We start from the raw sequence: 20156 nt of genomic DNA, 5'->3' as shown, positions 1-20156 counted from the left end.
TGAGATCCCAGGAGACCCCTCTCGGATACTCTGCAGAAGTCAAGAGTCACGATATTAGCAAGCACACCGCAGCCATGCGAACCCTTCCTGGCTCAGCTCTCGACAAAAGAAATCACGCCCCCAGTCAAAATACAACAACAACGGATTAGGCCTACAACCCTCTCCCCCGGACCCCAAATTCTCAGGGGAAATCCCCTAAGAGTCAAGTAAGGAGGTCACTGCAGCGACTTCAGGGTGCATAGAACGCGGGGAACTAGGAAGAGGACGCGCCAGCCCACCTGGGCGTCTCTGATTGGCTGCCAGCTCAGCTTGGAACGCTGGGGTGCGTGGCGTCATATCCGCCGGGCCCGCCATCTTGTTCCCAGGGGCAGTTGGCGGAAGAGATCGAGCTCACTGGCCGCCGGCTCGCTTTCTGCGTGGAGTTCTCGCGGTCTGGGTTTCGCTGTCTGCTCTCGGCCCGGAGTCCTTTTGTCGGCGTCCTGGGTGCCCTCTCTTGCCCAGCTGGGGCACAGCGAGGCGGCCCCTTCTCCCGACGACGTTCCATGGAGTAGGGTCCCAGACCGTTGTCCCGAAGAGCGAGATCGAGCTTGGCCCCCTCCCCCCCCTTCCCTCCCTCCTTCCTGCCGCCGCAACATGGCTAACAACAGCCCCGCGCTGACAGGCAACTCGCAGCCGCAGCACCAGGCGGCTGCTGCTGCGGCTCAGCAACAGCAGCAGTGCGGCGGCGGCGGCGCTACCAAGCCGGCGGTCTCCGGCAAGCAGGGCAATGTGCTCCCGCTCTGGGGCAACGAGAAGACCATGAACCTCAACCCCATGATCCTGACCAACATCCTGTCGTCGCCTTACTTCAAAGTACAGCTCTACGAGCTCAAGACCTACCACGAGGTGGTGGACGAGATCTACTTTAAGGTACGAAGCGTGTAGGCCTTGGCTTTGGGGGTAAGTTCGGAAGAGGGGGTATGGAGGAAATGGGCGAAGGCGGCCCCCGAAATCTGAAGATTTGTGGGTGGGGGAAGGTGGTTCGGCGGAGGGGGAGCTGCGGCCTGTAGTCTTATCTGGGAGGGGTCGGACTGGGGCCGCCCTCTCGTTTCCATTTTAGATTTTTAGGGCCGGGAGAGCCCGCCACTTTGATCTCTCTCCTCCCCCAACCTCCTGCCCACCCCTGGGGGGAGTTGGGCGAGAGGGATGGGGGAGAGGAGGAAAGAGTAACAGAAGCCTTTCCAGTTTACAGCTTTAAAATTATTCCTTTTGACGTGGATCTACTGAGCGCCAACTTGTTGGTGCTTCTCCCGCTCACCCCTGGCCAGGGCGTGTAATGACTTCAGTATTGGCCTCGTGTTGTTGGTACTCACTATCCGATCCAGACAGGGAAATGGTCAGTGCGTGTGTGTCGGGTGGGGTGGGGGGATGAGGGTGGAGAGGTGCCATTTCAAGAGGTGTACAGAAGGCCTGGAAATTTTCCCAGCAGGAAGTCAGGAGTAAGAGGTCTCAGCCACCTGTGCATTGGGCTAATTTAGAATTATCTGGGCCCTGGGCTTCTGCGGCAGGGTCGGTGCTGGCTTGGCTGTGCTGGGGAGCTCACCTGGCGCCTCCTCACTGCACTCTTGTCTCAGTTCTTGTTTCGTTAGCAGGATTGACTCAGTCTTGCAGCGAGGCTCGGAGCAGCCCAGGGTCGCAGGTAGAGGTATGCATTATTAATCATGCTCAATCGCCATAAATGCATTTCCCTGGTTAAATGAACGATTAATTAGATTTTTTTTTTTTTTTTGGCCATTGCTTTTGGTCCTTCACCAATTAGGTAGGCTTTTTCCACTTCCCTGCAAATTATGTAGTATAAAAAATACCTTCCAGGCCTCCGAAGGTTAATTTCTATTTTAAAGAATATTAATAATAATAGCCTTAGTGGTCTTTAGAAATTTTATCCGGAGCATCTAATACACAATCCATTTTTATCTATATTGACTCTTAAAAACTTGATAGACCACACAAAGTGTTTTCTATCATTTGAACGTATGTGTAGAGATGGTAACAAAAGGACATTCTCTTTTGTTTTGCCCACCTTTTCCCCCAGTTGAGTAATTAGGTTATTGAAGGATTTTGAGAGATTAGTTGCTTTTTATAGAAAACATATCTTGAGGAATACAGTTCAACATTGGGTTGATAAAGTACACAAGTAAATTTGGAATCCTCTTACGAGAGTAGGTCTGATTGTAATTCTATGAATTAGTTTTTTTAGCTTTTAAAAGGTAAGACCTTTTTAGCATGGATACAGTATGGTGAATAACATTTAATCCTTAGCTTTATTTATGCAGTAAACTTTAAACAGTTGAAAATTGGGTTCCTGCTCTTTTTGCGGCAGGTTCTGTTTTCTAACATAGGCAAAATGTTAATGTAATAGAGGAAAGTCTCGTTTTTAAGTTTCAAATGTGTTTTGAAACAAGATTCTACCAGGAATTGTTTTTAAATTCCGTGAAAAAACTAAAGACCCAGCTTTTTACTAATATTATCAAGACTTAAGACGTTCAGATCAAATACTCACTGAAATATGTAAGTTTCCAACTTTGTAATTTTATTTTGTATGCATCCAGCCCTGACTTTGGCTAGCTTTTAAGGAATTGAAACATCTTTTACATAGCAATCTGTGGGGAGGAAAGGAAACGTTAAAGCACTGCAAAATAGTGTAGTGCTTAAACTTACATGCATGCTTTTCTATCTAATGCCATTGTTCAGGACTACAAAATTTACCATGTGTGGGTGGAAATAGAATTTTAGAAATAAGCAGTGAAAAAACAGGATTTTTTTGTATGTTTTTAAAAAAAAACAAAGATGGGTCTTCTCAAAAGACCTTTTTGGATTCTATTTTAGAGCTAATATTCTTTTGTTGTTGTTGTTGTTGTTGCTATTTTTGGATAAGGAATAGATTTTGTAAGATGTTCCTCTTAGCAAATGTGATATCATCTTTGATGATATTTAGTATATGCTAGTGACTATTCACACACAGTTTTTGACACAATTTATATTCTGGGGAATAATTGGATTGGTTCACACATAATTAGGCTGAAGCTTAATTACAACAATGATCTCTGTAAGTGTGGCCTTTTGTAATTTTATCTTTAATCAGGAATAAACCTGACCCTGGTGGAAAAAATGTACAAATAAAAAGTTCATAATTTTGCGTCACAAGTAACTCGTTACTGTTTTAGAAAATTTTCTTCAAGTAATTTTCCTTAATTTTATAATGTAGATTTTAAATTACAATAAAATTGAACTATTGAAGGTATTTTGAAGTTTTTAAATTAATGCTTAAACTTCGTTAATACTTTTTGCTTTAAATTGGAGACTTAAATCCATTTTTAAAGGAAAATGTTTTAAAAGCAACTCATAAGTTAAATTATCAAATATTATCAAAGTTAAAATATTACCAAATAGTTTTTGCAAACAAGTGAGACTATACAAATTTTCTGACTCCCAGATATAGATATCAGCTCTTTATAAAGCTAGTTTAGTGGGATTTCTCCTCTGCAAAGCTATTAAGGTTTTGTTAAACCCTAGTAGCTTTATGGGTGCCGTTTAAATGTCTAAGCAGTTTTTCCAAAAATGATTTACATACTTAATATCAGTAAACATATACTTAATGCCAAAATAATTTTGGAAGAGCTGCTCTGTTATGGACTTGGGTTTACTTTTACCAGGCTTTTAAACAAATTCAAAGTATGAATGTTTGTTGTGTTCCTCTTTTCTATTTTCAGGTCACGCACGTTGAACCATGGGAGAAAGGCAGCAGGAAAACAGCGGGCCAGACAGGGATGTGCGGAGGGGTAAGTAGAAGTACGTGCATTTTTCAGTTTTTCTGTGTCTAATAACTAAGTTTATATTTAGAGAACTAGAGGCCTGTCAGTTATACACTTGAGTGACAATTTTTTTAATCCAAATTCAAGTGTTCAGTGAAATAGGGTTAGAAAAGTGTTACTTTTTAATGCTCCTTAGTTCTGGATTATGGCTTGTTATTGATACCTAACAGGATTAATCAGTTGGTGTTAAGAGTCCGTTAATTATTTTACTACTTTTTCTTAACTTGTTTCCCCTAAAGGTTCGAGGTGTTGGAACAGGAGGAATTGTTTCTACAGCGTTTTGCCTGTTATACAAATTATTTACCCTGAAGTTAACTCGAAAGCAAGTGATGGGTCTTATAACACACACAGACTCTCCATATATTAGAGCACTTGGATTTATGTATATAAGGTGAGCGTGCATTTATGTACATTTCCAGTAAATATCTCCTTTTAATTCACATATGTTTAATAATAGTCTTTTGTAATTCTAGATATACACAGCCCCCTACAGATCTATGGGACTGGTTTGAATCCTTCCTTGATGATGAAGAGGTATGTCAACAAGGGTAATAATTTGTTTTCTTCTGATTACTCTCATATTTTTATTATCTTTTATTTATTGGTGGTTTAACGTCTTCAAGAACTTCCTGTAGTTAAATTTATTTCAGTGAGATACTTTTGGAATTAATGTCCTTTTACTGAGACCTGATGGCTTTTATATATTTTAGGGTAAATTTCTGAAATTTTATTTTCTTGTTTTAAAATTGTTTAAATGTGTTTGGTAACTATTGGAAAGTTTTCTCTTCTTAATTATGTTCTGTGTATTGTATTGATCCTGAATTGTATAGTTAATAGTGACTTTTCAAGATGGGGCATGCTCAAGATCGAGGTGATAATAAAAGACATGCACATAGAATACTAATTGTAGCTTTTTTTTCTTCTGGAACATTTCAGTTCTTCACCCTCTAACTTCTTCCAAATATCAGTATTCCCACTTGCATAGAAGTGCAGAATTGAAGAGCTGGGTGTTACATAAATAGGCTAAGTGTTTGGATGACTTGTTCAAGGTGACAAAATTTTAATTCCAGCTTTCTGACTCCTAGTACACCACACATACCTTTAAAAAAGAAATTTTTTTAAATTGTAATTTGAGTCTCCCTAATTTGAAATCTGAAATACTAAGTTAGATTTAAATCGTGTATGAATTGGCTGGGCGTGTGGCTCACACTTGTAATCCCAACACTTTGAGAGTTCAAGACCAGCCTGAGCAATATAGTGAGACCTCATCTCTACAAAAAAAAGTTTAAAAATTAGCTGAGCATAGAGGTATGCATCTTAGTCCCACCTACTTGGGAGGCTGGGGTGGGAGGATCACTTGAGCCCAGGAGATAGAATTTGCTGTGAGCCAAGATCATTGCCACTGCATTCCAGCCTGGGTAACAGAGTAAGACCCTTTCTCAAAACAAAACAAAATATCATATATGCATTAATTTACTTACATGGTGAAGTCCAACATCTCAAAAATGAAATGATGAGCTGTATTGTCCGTATGTCTACCCACTCTGCTACTTTGTGTTTTAAGGTTCATAAAGAAGACTTTTTGAGTGCTATGTATCAGTAGTCTATTTACAGAGTTCATCCAAAGAATCTATTGAATTAAAGGATGGTTCTAATGGAAATCTATTGTGTTTTGTTATTACATGCACACCTAAAAAAAAATCTCATTTAGACATGGAGAATTTTTATTTTTCTCTGCCTTTTTTTTTTTTTTTTTTTTTTTTTGCCTGTTAACTGAGTTACTTAACTCAGAAGAAGCAAAACGTGTTTTAAATCACCATCTTTAAGGTCTTTTTATCTTTAGATGAGTTTTTCAGACTGAAGCACTTCTCCCTTCTGTCTTTAAAAAAGCATGTTCCTTTTCATAATTGGTGTTGTATTGGTTTTGTTTCTGGATGCCTCTATTTTATGGTTTTTATTGTGTTTACAAATCTGAGGTCCTCTATTTAAGCTAACGTATTGTTTTCTTCCTTAGATATCTGCAGCGATTATATTTGGAAATACTGTATATCTGAACACTTAAATGTGTGTGAGTGCAAGCAGTTTTACCTTTAGCTCTTGTTTTCCTGTTTAGATAACAAATCTCACTTTCCTTGTGTGCTTGCACTATAGGTTTGGGACTGACAATAGCTGACTAACATGTCCTGAGCTGTGAGAGGGCATAGCAAGAAGGCCTTCATGCGGTAATGACCCTTTTCAGAGACAATGGTCATCATGGATTATGCGTTTCCAATTATTTGTTCATTTATTTATTTTCTACATAACTAAATTAGAAACCTCACTGCTTCATGGCAGTTGGTTTGCTATTGCTTCCAGTTTTATTAGGGCTTCATTTTATATTAGAGCTGTTAAAAGATAACGTTTAGACAGGAATTATCTAAAGTAGATCATATGTAGCTAGGTTATGGTGCAAGGTATATGATGTGTGCAAATATGTCCACAGAAATAAATACATAGTAGGTATGTGGAATGTAAATTTAAGTCAATCGTTCCACATAGTTTAGAAATGTAAGGGGCTTTTTCATATTGTTAACTGAGTGAGATCAGTTCCCCTTATGCCTGTGAGGCTGCAGGGTTTGTTCTCACCTGCATGCACACACTAAGCCCAAATATTTCTGTTCATTCATTGTCAGATTAGGATATGAAAATAAAATTTTTCTGTTAGTTGTTTTTGTATTGAGATTCCAAAGATGGTAATATTTTTATAGTATTCATGTATATATGGAAATACTTTTTTTGACGGCTAGGGTATCTTTTGTGTTTCTGTAGGACCTAGATGTGAAGGCTGGTGGAGGCTGTGTAATGACCATTGGAGAAATGCTACGGTCTTTTCTCACAAAACTGGAGTGGTTTTCTACCTTGTTTCCAAGAATTCCAGTTCCAGTTCAAAAGAATATTGATCAACAGATTAAAACCCGACCTAGAAAAATCAAGAAAGATGGGAAGGAAGGTGCTGAGGAAATAGACAGACATGTTGAACGCAGACGTTCAAGGTAACGTCACTCTTGAATTATGCTTATTTTTTATATATGCTTTATATAAAGTTAATGGTTCTGAGAAATAGCAAGTTCTTAGAAATTTGTTTTTACTGTTCATTTTATTAGTTTGTCGCTTTTACCCCCCAAAGATTGTTTTCTTCCTTTCAGGGCTTTTTCTATAAAATTATGCATCTGTAAATGAGAACAATAAAATTTTTTGCTTTAATGATTCTTGACATGGACTTAAGCTTGAGGACATGAATAAATAATGCTGTTGAAAGTTTTACTGTGAAAAGAATTTCGTATGTTTTATTCATTGAAATTTTCTTTCTCCCTCTGCCTTCCTTAGGTCTCCAAGGAGATCTCTGAGTCCACGGAGGTCCCCAAGAAGATCAAGAAGTAGAAGTCATCATCGGGAGGGCCATGGGTCTTCTAGTTTTGACAGAGAATTAGAAAGAGAGAAAGAACGCCAGCGACTAGAGCGTGAAGCCAAAGAAAGGGAGAAAGAACGGCGAAGATCCCGAAGTATTGACCGGGGGTTAGAACGCAGGCGCAGCAGAAGTAGGGAAAGGCATAGAAGTCGCAGTCGAAGTCGTGATAGGAAAGGGGATAGAAGGGACAGGGATCGAGAAAGAGAGAAAGAAAATGAGAGAGGTAGAAGACGAGATCGTGACTATGATAAGGAAAGAGGAAATGAACGAGAAAAAGAGAGAGCGCGTTCAAGAGAAAGGTCCAAGGAACAGAGAAGTAGGGGAGAGGTAGAAGAGAAGAAACATAAAGAAGACAAAGATGATAGGCGGCACAGAGATGACAAAAGAGATTCCAAGAAAGAGAAAAAACACAGTAGAAGCAGAAGCAGAGAAAGGAAACACAGAAGTAGGAGTCGAAGTAGAAATGCAGGGAAACGAAGTAGAAGTAGAAGCAAAGAGAAATCAAGTAAACATAAAAATGAAAGTAAAGAAAAATCAAATAAACGAAGTCGAAGTGGCAGTCAAGGAAGAACTGACAGTGTTGAAAAATCAAAAAAACGGGAACATAGTCCCAGCAAAGAAAAATCTAGAAAGCGTAGTGGAAGCAAAGAACGTTCCCACAAACGAGATCACAGTGATAGTAAGGACCAGTCAGACAAACATGATCGTCGAAGGAGCCAAAGTATAGAACAAGAGAGCCAAGAAAAACAGCATAAAAACAAAGATGAGACTGTGTGAAAATATTTTGTAAAAGTGGATCACATTGAATCCTATAAATGATTAAATCTGCTTTTTTTCCCCCAAGTTGAGATTGTGCAGTAGTTCGCACTCCTCAAGCTCTCCCTGTAGGCTGCATTTTCATTTCCTCTTTTGTGTAGGGAAGTGCCTTTGTAATTCCATTTATTGCATTGGTGTTTTCACCCAATTGTTAAGTTTGATACATGATGCACAGATTGTTCTTGCATTTTTATTGTTTGTTTTTGAAATGTACAGTCTGTACATATGTCCTGAAAATGTTTTAATTCCTTTGGCATGGTTGCCATGTTGGTTAAATTTGTATAAGGCAATAAACTGCCACTAATCTATTTTTGTTTTGTAGGTGTGGGATTATGGTTTGTGTACTGAAGTTAGCATGGCTGTGCTTTTCGTAATAGAATGCTAAAGACTTTGAGAATGGATCTTGGATGTCTATTATAGGAGAAGTATGTGCTGCCAGTGTACATGAAGGCAGCATTGTAGGATTAACATTCTTGTCCACTGTATATTATCTTGGAAGGCTCTTGTTAATATGTTACACTTAATATTCTCCACAGTTACCTTTAGAGAGAATTTATGAGAAGTTAGTTTCTGATGCAGAGGTTTTTAGGCTGTGATTTCATCAAAAGTCCTTTTAGCATTCTACCTCAAAGGGACACTTAGTATGCCTAAAATTTATTCATTTCGTTTTCCTTTTTTATTTGAAAAAATACATGACATGTAATGTTTTTTTCTTGAATTCTTTCTCAGATTTTAAAGTACTATATTAAAGACAAAAATTAATGTCTAAAGCCTAGCATTCTTGCAGAACCCTATACTAACATGTAATTGGGAGAGGGTGGGGCAGATGAGAAACAGATTCAAGCCTCAAGCTTCCAAAGCATTTTTATAAATGGAAAATCCTTAAATTATGAAGCAGCTTGATATAGTGTCCTTTTTTTAAAATTCAGAACTTTTTTTATTGATAATGGAGATTGCTGTTTGAGTTTTTAAACTTAATCTAGAACAGAGGAGTATTAAAAGTAATGCTGTGCTGCATTATTTAAGACTATCAGCAAATTATTTGATAGATTGTTCTTATGACTTGTATTCTGATTACAGAGAACCATCATGAGTGTGGAATAAATACTGGATTAAATCCTTTATCCTGGGTCTTGGCTTTTCCCCCATTTGTTAACTTTTTTTTAACATATTTATATTGTGGAAATTGATGAAACGTCAGTAGAGTCACACTTTGTGTACGGGGATGTCTTAGTGCCCAGATGACAAGTGAATTTTAAAGAAACGCATAGACTGGGATTGGGCATGTGGTAACCAATAATCTTTATTAGAATTCTTGATAATGGCAGTTCCCTTTGTCAGTGGTTGTTACATGTGTCACTTGATTAATTCCATGTCAGAGATGTTTATTGGGATACCTTTTACTTGGACGATAAGTTAGCATTTTTTAAAATTTGGACTTGAAGGAAATTCTTTAAGATAATTCACCCAATTCTTTTTAGAAAAGAAAATAGAGGCCCAAAGTAATGATGTCAGTGCTAGGGCTAAAACTGAGGATTCTGACAGTGTAGTGAACCTGGCACGCACATTGACGTTTGTTTTATCTCACTGGTTATACTGGCCAACTAATGCACACTCAGAAGCCACCTTGCAAAAGTGTTAAATGGAGCAAACGAGTACACTTGCAAGAGTCCTCCATATGTGGGCTTAACATTTGTACCACTCCATTTTAGAAAAATCTCATTAAATGAATTCTTCTAAAAAGGATATGCTTTTTTCTTTTTTAAGAAAATTCCTTTGTCTTTTAAATTGAGCATCAAGTGAATTAGTACTATAGACACCCAGAAGTTAGAAAAACTTATTGTATAATATGAAAGCCACTAAATTTGTCTTGTGTTGAAAATCTACTTTTAGCATACCTAAATTATGGAGCTACTACTTTGGATATGGTTCCATGTGAAATGTTTATCTGACTGTATTTTAGGTAAAATGTGGAAAGTAAATTACTTCAAATGGAGGTGAAAGAACTATCACCTTGATTGATAGTTTGATGATAGTCACTACATTTGATTTCTTGTGGGTTTTTTGTTTGTTTTTGTTTTGAGACGGGCCTGGCTCTGTCACCCAGACTGGAGTGCAGTGGTGCAATCTCTGCTCACTGCAACCTCCACTTCCCTGGCTCAAGTGATCCTTCAAACTTAGCCTCCTAAGTAGCTGGGACCACAGGTGCATGCTACCACACCCGGCTAATTTGTATTTTTGGTAGGGTTGGGGTTTCACCATGTTGCCCAGGCTGGTCTTGAACTCCTGGCCTCAAGTGATCCACCCACTTCAGCCTCCCAAAGCGCTGCGATTACAGGTGTGAGCCACCACTCCCGTCCCTTCTTATGATTTTTAAATATGTTTGCTTTTGAGGAAAATTATGGTAGGTGTGAGAACATGTCAATTGTGCTAGTTATTGCTATATATATGCATGATTTATTTGGAGAGTGGCTTCCTAAGAAACTGGGAAAACAAGTGGCTATGAAAGACATCTCACATTTCTTGAAACGAGAACATTTGGACACGAGGAACATCACACACCGGGGCCTGTCGTGGGGTGGGGGGCTAGGGGAGGGATAATATTAGGAGAAATACCTAATGTAGATGACAGGTTGATGGGTGCAGCTCACCACCAAGGTACGTGGATATCTAGGTAACAAACCGGCACGTTCTGCACATGTATCTGAACTTAAAATTATTATTTAAAAAAAATTTTAATACAGCTTAATTAGCATCCCCCATCCAGTTTTTGTACTCACTGAAATGATTTCACCTTTCCATGTATTAATATCTTTTGCCTGTTTTTAATGTTCAATTTGCAATTAAATTCTATACATGGGCTAGTATATCATCAATGTTAAACTTTTAATATAAAGTGTTCATTTTAATGTTGCCCTGTTTTTATCTCTTACTCTGATTTAGTTCCTCAGTTCCTCTAAGGCAATGGTTCTTTTGAGTTCTGGGCCCACTTTTTAGTAATCTGATGAAAGCTAGCATCCTGTCTAAAAAAAAGTACCCCATTAGGTGCAGTGGCTCACACCTGTAATCCCAGCACTATGGGAGTCCGAGGCCAGTAGATCACCTGAGGTCAGGAGTTTGAGACCAGCCTGGCCAACATGCTGAAACCCCATGTCTACTAAAAAATGGAAAATACGGGCCGGGTGCGGTGGCTCATGCCTGTAATCCCAGCACTTCGGGAGGCCAAGGTGGGCAGATCACAAGGTCAGGAGTTCGAAACCAGCCTGGCTAACACAGTAAAACCCCGTTTCTACTGAAAATACAAAAATCAGCCGGGTGTGGTGGTATGCCTGTAGTCTCAGCTACTTGGGAAGCTGAGGTAGGAGAATCCCTTGAAACCAGGAGACAGAGGTTGCAGTGAGCTGAGACCACGCCACTGCACTCCAGCCTGGTTGACAGAGCACGACTCTGTCTCGAAAAATCAAAATACAAAATACAAAATACGCCGGGTGTGGTGGTGCGTACCTGTAATTCGAGCTACTCCGGAGGCTGAGGCAGCAGAATCGCTTAGAACCTGGGAGGCGGAAGTTGCGGTGAGCCGAGATCTCACCACTGCACTCCAGCCTGGGTGAGAGAAGGAGACTGTGTCTCAAAAATAAAAAGTACCCTAAAATTTGTGTGTAATTTCAAAGGAACTCACAACTGCCCTAGGACTTTGGTTCTGTTCATTAACTGATTTTTTTTAAGCTATGCTTAGATGTACAGTGTTTGGGAATTAATAAACCAGAAACTTAAGTTCCTAAGTGTACTTAGGCAGTTAGTTCCAAAGGCAGTATCTGTTTTGTAATTTTACTTAGAGGTGCAGAGGAAGAAAAAATGACAATGGTATTCACTTAATTCTCTTCCCTAAAAGTTGTCCTTTATGAATATAAAGTTTTTGGTTAGTGGAGATGAGGTCCCACCACTGGCAGTTTATACATCTTTCAACTGATGCCAACGTGCAACCTCAAACACTGACTAGTTGACCAATTCTCAGGTGATATTGGCCAACTGATGGGCGTTGATTCTGGCCCTAGTTTGATTCTATTACGTAAATGCTGAAATCAGCCTTGAATGACTAAATTATAGGACCTCTAAGTAGAGATGATTTTATGTGGCAGGAAATGCTTCTTGGTAGTGTCACTCTGAAATTCCCCCTCCGTCATTCCATCCTATAAAGTCCCACAGCACTTTGCAAGTACCTCTGAAATGGCATTTATTGGGACCATTGTCACAACTGGAAAATGTTAGCATCATGGCTGACTTAAAATCCGTTATTTGATTTCTCAGAGTATTGATATTCAAAGCATTTCTATTTACATAATCATGATCCACAATGTGTAGCACAGATATGTATCCAGATGTGTGTGTTAGGGGGCGGGGGGTGCCTTTTCAGCCTATTGCATAAACAGAGAACTGATCTTACAGCATTTCATGTAAGCCCTGAGGTTTTGCCACAAGGATTGGAAAAAGAACTACTTATTGTAAAGAAATCCTCACATAAGCTTCCCTGATCTGCAGGTACTTAAAGTCCACCAATCTTCAGTTGGTTTTCCTTGGCTGATTCTTGTTCTGGCCATTCTGAAGCTGTATTATTTCTGTTTCTTGAGTCAGTGCAATTAGTCACACACATCCCTGACCCCACCCTCCAACAAATTCCATCAGCTGTGAACCCCTGACATCCAAAATAAACATATAATCTAAGTGAAAACAAGCAGTGCTTGCTGAGCAAATGCAAGGGAAAATCTCTTGTCTTCTCCTTCCCTCTTATTTAGAAATTTTGAAGTCAATGTCCTGGATATTCGACTATACCAATAGAGGGAAAGTCTTAAATGCAACATTCATCCAGCCAATCCAGGTACTGGTTCGGTGAACATTTCCTGAATGAAGTGTTCCATGGGTTATGCCGAAACGTGCAGGGACAGTCAGTGATTTGTGGATGTGCCAGTTATTTATACATTTTCTAGCTCCACATCCACCTTTTATTTCCCTGCTTCGTGATTCTGGAGCTGGGCCTTTTAAACATTTTTCCATTGCTGGCTGGCATAATGTTAAGCTTGTCAGTGGAGCATGCTGGAGGGAGCTGCGGCAGAGAGGTGTGTTTTCTTTTTTCTTTTTTGCTTCTCCATTGTGTAGGGGCCAGTGGCATGTAGAGCACCCAGCAATACATATCCCCCAGCAAATTTCAGTACCATCTCATTGAGAGAAGTGGGAGTTCCCCGCAAGTCGAGTCCCTCTGCCAGTTTCCCAGCAAGTTTGCTAGTGCTCCAGCAGGCAGCTGCTCAGGAGTTTCAGCAGGACCTTACAGGTTTCCCAGTAAGTCTCAGTGGCACCCCAGTGGGTGGCCTCTTAGCTACTTTTGTTGACACCTCTGCTCTCCAGCTCCAACCTTCAGCTTCTCAGCATTTGCTGAGAAGCCACAACTGCACCCTCGCCAACAAGGTCTGAATCTCAGTCTTGCAAGGGAACGTCTCCTAATGTTTTCATTTTTTGTTTTTGTTTGTTTGTTTTGTTTTGTTTTGGTTGTTATTGTTGTTTTAGACAGAGCCTTGCTCTGTCACCCAGGCTGGAGTGCAGTGGCACAATCATAGCTCGCTGCAGATTCAACCAGGCCTCAAGCAATCCTCCAGCCTCAGCCTCCTGAGTGGTTAGGAAGGATTATGGGCAGGTGCCCCTACAACTGGCTGATTTTTATTTTTCTTCATAGGGGCTGGTCTTACTGTGTTTCCCCAGCTGGTCTCAAACTCCTGGCCTCAAGCAATCCTCCCTCCTTGGCCTCCCACAGTGCTGAGATTATAGATGTGAGCCACTGTGCCCGGGCACTTCCATCACATTTGTTCTTTTCTTGGGTCCTCTGCCTCAGCACTAGAGGTAATGGCTGCTCCCTATATCCACTATTACTGTATTTTTTTAGCCTTCTCTTTACCTTTAGTAGTTAATAATTCTTTGTATCAAACTTTCCCTCTTGGAATTATTGTGTGTTTTGTCTCTGGACTGGACCCTGAATGGTGCAATGTATTAAAATGATGCCAGTCATATGGATGCTCCCTCCTTTGCCTGGCTGATGAAGTAGTCTAGTATAAAGGGCTCAGCCCAAGAAATTTGTTGAGAATTATGTAAGTGAATCAGACAGGCTTCTTTCAGAATTTTGACAGAAAACTAAGAATTGGCCAGTCCTTAGAAGAGTGGACAAGATGCATAGTTGTCTTACAACAGTGACCATGTAAAAGAGTCACCGGACCCTGAAGCTGCCTCACTTCCTGCTGGCTTTCTAGTTTTTTCCCTGTCTGGTCAGTGGATATCCTTGCAATTTCTCTGTTTTCCTTCAGGTGGCCTGAGTTTCTCTTCCCTGGAATCCAGGAACCTAACTCTGGTTTCTTTTATCGTAATAACCAGGAATCCCTGAACAGTAAGGATCTTCCTGATATTTTCTAACATTGAGTTTTTAATCTGTTTATCCTCGTTAGTACCAGCAAGAAAATATCACTACTTAATTTGAGCGAAGAAGAAAAAAAAGTGGGGTTTGTGACAAAAAGTGGGGTTTGTTTGTTTGAGACATGGTCTTGCTCTGTTGCCCAGGCTGGAGTACAGTGGCATGATCGCAGCTCACTGTAGTCTCAACCTCCCAAACTCAAGTGATCCTCCTACCTCAGCCTCCCAAGTAGCTGAGACTATAGGCACACACCACCACGCCTGGCTAATTTTTTATAGAGATGGGGTCTCACTGTATTGCCCAGGCTGGTCTGGAACTCTTAAGCTCAAGTAACCCTCCCACCTTAGCCTACCCAACATGCTGGGATTATAGGTATGAGATACCATGCCTGGCCCAAAAAGGAAGTTTTATACGATTCCTTTTTTTTTTTTTTTTGGTGGAAATGGTCTGCCTTTGGCCGAAGGGGGATGTAAGGGCATGGTGGAAGACTACATTATGGATCAGGGCCACTAAAAATCTTGCAGTTTCCAAAGTTTTCGTAGAGTTAATCCTACTCTATATTCCTTCTATATCCCTAAATATTTCTTTTTTGTATCCCCTACAATGGCCACTTCAAATCTTTACTAGTTTCTGAAGTTCCTACTCCATCTCCATATTCATTTCATATTCATATTTACTGCAGCCTTGACCTCCCTGGGCTCAAGCACTCCTCCCACCTCAGCCTCCCGAGTAGCTGGGGCTACAGGCACATGCCACCACACCTGGATACTTTTTTATATTTTTGGTAGAGATGGGGTCTCTCTGTGTTGCCCAGGCTGCTCTCAAACTCCTAGGCTCAAGTGATCCACCTGCCTTGGCCTCCCAAAGTGTTGGGATTATGGGCGTGAACCAATGCACCTGGCCACCTCTCTCTGTATCTTTCTGTTACATGTCTTAAATTCTGCCCTTGGCTAATCTACCTATGCACCAGATCACATTTATTTATTCATTCATTTGTGTGGTAGACTGCCAATTGTTGCCCAATAGAGATTACTGGAATGTATCGTTAGTCTCTTCTGTCTCCTCTCACTGAATTCTGCTGCTTAGAACTTTAAAGTGATAGCTGGAACTTTATCTTGGACCAAGAAGGAGGGCCTCCTCCTAGGGATGGCAGACTAGAGAGGAAAAAGGAGCCTGGGTCTCTCAAGACTCCATGGAATAGAATTGCCATGCCACTCCTGGAGGTTTTGCCTCTACTATTTTATATCAGGAAGAAACCTCTGGTTAAGCCACTGTTATAGGTTTTCTGTCCACTCTCAGCAAAACCTAATCCTGACTAATCACAGTTTTGACATCTGGAAGTGCACACCAAGTAACAGAAGCTAAAATAGTGTGCATGAGCTTGGTGAAGGAGGTTGGGTGTCAGGAAGCATCGACACAGGCATGTGCGGGCTGGAAAGCGGATGATTCTTGTGTGGAGCATCCTCACATTTTCTCCCTCTTCCATTCCAGACTCTTATCTTTATCTTTTATTTTCAGTCCCTCTCCTGGCCTTTGCATTATTTACTAATCTTAAATTTCCTGGTATTACCTTATTAGTACACTAATAATGTTTAAATAGACTTACTCTTGTAGCTTTTCCCCTCTTGGTTGTCTTAGCTCCATTCCCTTCAGTATCAAAATTCGTGCATTCACTGCTTTGCAGAATCTCATTCCTGAAGGGAGAATTTCAGACAGCTGGTAAATTTAGTCATTCAAAGCTTTAAAGTAAATTCATATTACAAAAGCAACCGCTTTATTTGCATTGTTTCCCAATGGAACAGTTCAGTGATAACACTCATTACCTATTTTGACAACCAAGAAGTTGACATTAGCCAGAGATGGTTGCTAACACAGTAATTATCTTTCCTAACTCATTTCTTTAAAATCATTGTACTTCCAGACCATTGTTTCTCTCTCTTTCCTGAATCCCCGAGGTCCTATAAAACACGTTATCAGATTACGCCATCTACTGTCCCTCAGTTGTGTATATCATCCATACCCAAAAGATGCTCCCCTAATATTTTAATACTTATAGAGTTCAATAGATGGCTCAATACCTCTTTCACCACTCTTGCCATAATTCTTAGTGATTCCAATATCCACTGAACAATCTTTCCAATACTCAGACCTCTCAATTTTTTGACCTCCTGACCTCCAATGATTTTTTTTCCTCCATCTGACCTCAGCTGCCAGCTCCCATGGTTACATCATAGACCTGGCCATCATCAATAACTGGCACTTCTCCATGGTTTCCATTTCAAGCATCCCATTCTCTAATCACCAACTCCTATATTTCCTGCTTACTTTCTCTAAGATACTCTCCAACAATTCTTTAACTCCCTTGGGTCCTCCATTCTATTGCTCCTGCCAACTTTTCATTCCATTGCAGCCCCTTTAGCCTCCATTGCAGTGAGGTATTACAAGCCACAGTTCCTTGCTTACCCAGCTTAGTTTCCACTGTACAATATTATAAATCACATCCTTGAAAACACTCTTAACTCCCTTGCTGTGGTCTCCATCACACTTGTCTAGTAATACCCCAATCCAAGTTAGATACAACTCTCTGTCTACTCTGTACCTGCACGCAAGTGACTGAACATGACTGGTCCTGTTTGCCATCACTCCCAGTGACCCACTTGAGGGGTTTGTGCTGCCCCCCTCTGGAACTCTGGGCTTCAGCGAACTGGAGAGTGGTTGTTCTTTAAATGTTGCATGCAAGGTGCCTCCATTGCCCTGGTGGACACCATGGTGTACCATCCAGATCTCCCCTCCAGAGTTGTCCTGAATCCGGGCCAGGAGCACTAACATTCCTTTATCCACCAATCATTGGATGTAGGTGGCCCAGGGAGCAGGTATGACTTTGAGCCAGGCAGCTCTCATGAGCCAAGGGCAAGTCTGCGAGAGACTGAGCGGGAGCTGTCAACCACCAACACTCCCTGCTACTGGGGGCATAAGTGCACAGGCTGTTCTAACCAAGCTGCTCCCTCCTCAGGGCCTTTGCACTTCCTCTTCCTTCTGCCTGGATGTTCTTTTCCTAAGTTTCCAAAGGATGCAATCCTTCACTTCCTTTAGGCCTATGCTCAAGCATCTGGTTGCCAGAGAGGTCTTCCCTAACAGCTGTATTCTCTCCTATCACTCCACTTTTTCTTCATAAAATTTAGCAGCACTCGACATATTTTATTACTTTAGCTGCTTGGTTTGGCCTTCCTTTGCTAGAGTGCATGCTCCAAGAGGACAGGGTTCTGGTTTGTTTGTATCTCCCATGTCCTGAATAGTTCCTGGTCTTCATTAGGTCCTCAATATGTCAACATATATTTGATGGGTGCACAAATTGAAATGCCTTAAATTCATAGTAGTCAGCTCATAAGGCAGAGTGGTTTAGTGCAAGGAGCTTAGGGTTTTGGAGTTAGACTGATTCTTGAAACACCTTTATTTAGGTATAAGTAGCATTTAATAAATTGCACATATTTAAGACATAAACTCAATACAGTTTGACATATGTATACACTCATAAATTCACCACCACAGTTCACATAATGAACATGTTCTTCACCCCCAAGAGTTTCCTCTTGCACTTTTGTAATCCCTCCTTCCTGCCATTCTCCATCCCCAGGCAGCCACTGATTTGCTTTCTGTTTTTAAGGGTAGTTTGCATTTTCTAGAAATCTGTATGATTGGATCAAACCATCTGTATTCTTTTCTTGTGTCTGACTTTTTTTGAGATTCATCCATGTATTTGTGTGTTCCTTTTTTTGCTGGGAAATATTTCATTTGTTTATTACTTATTTTGGCTGACAGACATTTGGTTTGCGTATAGTTTGGGGATTGTTAAAAATAATGCTACTGTGAATATTCCTGTATGTTTTTACATGGACATATGCTTTCATTTTTTTTTGAGTCAATACCTAGGAGTGAAATGGTGAGGTATGTGTTTAACTTTTTAAGAAACAGCTAAATTATTTTCCAAAATGATCGTACCATTTTTCATTCTTACCAGGTATGAGATTTCTGATTGTTCCACATCCTTGCCAGCACTTAGTATACGCAGTCTTTCTAATTTTATTATTTATTTATTTATTATTTGAGACAGGGTCTCATTCTATTGCTCAGGCTGGAGTGTGGTGGTGTGATCATGGCTCACTGCAGGATTGACCTCCTGAGTTCAAGTGATCCTCCCACCTCAGCCTCCCAAGTAGCTGGCACTACAGGCACATGTCACCACATCCAGCTAACTTTTAAAAATGTTTTGTACAGACAGGGTCCCACGATGTTGCCTAGGCTGTTCTCAAAACTCCTGGCCTCAAGTGATCCTCTTGCTTTGGTCTCTCAAAGTGCTGGGATTACAGGAATAGCCACAATGACCAGCTTCTAATTTTAGACATCCAATAAGTATGTAGTGGTATCTCACTGTGGTTTTAATTTGCATTCTGTGGGCCCAGCACAATGGCTCACGCTTATAATCCCAGCACTTTGGGAGGCCAAGGTGGGCAGATGGCTTGAGCCCAGGAGTTTGAGACCAGCCTGGGCAACATGGTGAAACCCCATCTCTACAAATAATACAAAAATTAGCCAGGTGTGGTGGTGCACACCTGTGGTCCCAGCTACTCAGGAGGCTGAAGTGGGAGGATCATTAGAGCCTGGGAGGTCAAGACTGCAGTGAGCTGTGATTGTGCCACTACATTCCAGGTTGGGTGACAGAATGAGACCCTGTCTCCAAAAAAAAAAAAAAAAAAAAAAAAACCTTTTCTGCATTCTGCTAATGACTAGTGATGTTGAGGATTTTTTCCATGCCTTTATTTTCCATGAGTATGTCTTCTTCTGTGAAGTGTTTGTTCATATCTTTTGCCCATTTTGTATTGAGTTTTCCTATTACTGTGTTTTGAGAATACACATACACACAGAATACAAGTCCTTTATAAGAGATATATTTCCCCCCAGTCTGTGGCTTATCTTTTCATTCCCTTAATAGTGCAGAAATTCTTCATTTTCATGAAGTCCAATTTATCAAATTTTAAAAATGGATTACGCTTTTAGTGTTGTATATAAGAAATCTTTGCCTAACGCAACATCACAAAGATATTCTTTTGTGTTTTTTTTTCTGGACATTTTATAGTTTCAGGTGCTACATTTAGATCTATGATCCATTTTGAGTTCATTTTTTAATATGGTGTGAGGTATGAATCAAAGTTTATGTTTTCTGCATATGGTTATCCAGTTGTTCCAGCACCATCTGTTGAAAAGTCTATTCTTTCTCCTTTGGATTGCCTTGTATCTTTGTTGAAAATCAATTATATATATATGCGTGGGTTTATTTTTGGACTCTCTGTCCCATTGATCTATTTATCTATCTTCATGCCAATACCACCCAGTCTGTATTTTATTTTAGCTTTATGGTAAATCTTAAAGTCAGGGACGGTAAATGCAGTTCTTTTCCCTTTTTTGTAATCCTATCTTGGTTGAAAGTAGAAATCAGACTGACGCATTTTAACTCTAGTTTGATCATTTAATTCTTGTGTGATTTCAGGTAAGCCAATTAATTATGTTTATTATTCATTTATGTATCTGTTCA

The 20156-nt window shown here is 40.3% G+C and overlaps 1 protein-coding gene across 1 annotated transcript; it reads left to right on the top strand.

The window, feature by feature from the left end:
* Positions 1-306: 306 nt before the first annotated feature.
* PRPF38B (pre-mRNA processing factor 38B) lies at positions 307-9239 on the top strand. The gene is made up of 6 exons (XM_002810514.5): positions 307-909; positions 3750-3818; positions 4091-4242; positions 4325-4385; positions 6660-6883; positions 7218-9239. The coding sequence occupies exons 1-6, from the start codon at positions 634-636 to the stop codon at positions 8074-8076; spliced, it is 1641 nt and encodes a 546-aa protein (XP_002810560.1). The 5' UTR covers positions 307-633; the 3' UTR covers positions 8077-9239.
* The last annotated feature ends 10917 nt before the right edge of the window (positions 9240-20156 follow it).

The sequence above is a fragment of the Pongo abelii genome, chromosome 1, assembly GCF_028885655.2.
Source record: "Pongo abelii isolate AG06213 chromosome 1, NHGRI_mPonAbe1-v2.0_pri, whole genome shotgun sequence".
Lineage (NCBI taxonomy): Eukaryota > Metazoa > Chordata > Mammalia > Primates > Hominidae > Pongo > Pongo abelii.
This window is presented reverse-complemented; position numbering and strand designations above follow the sequence as displayed.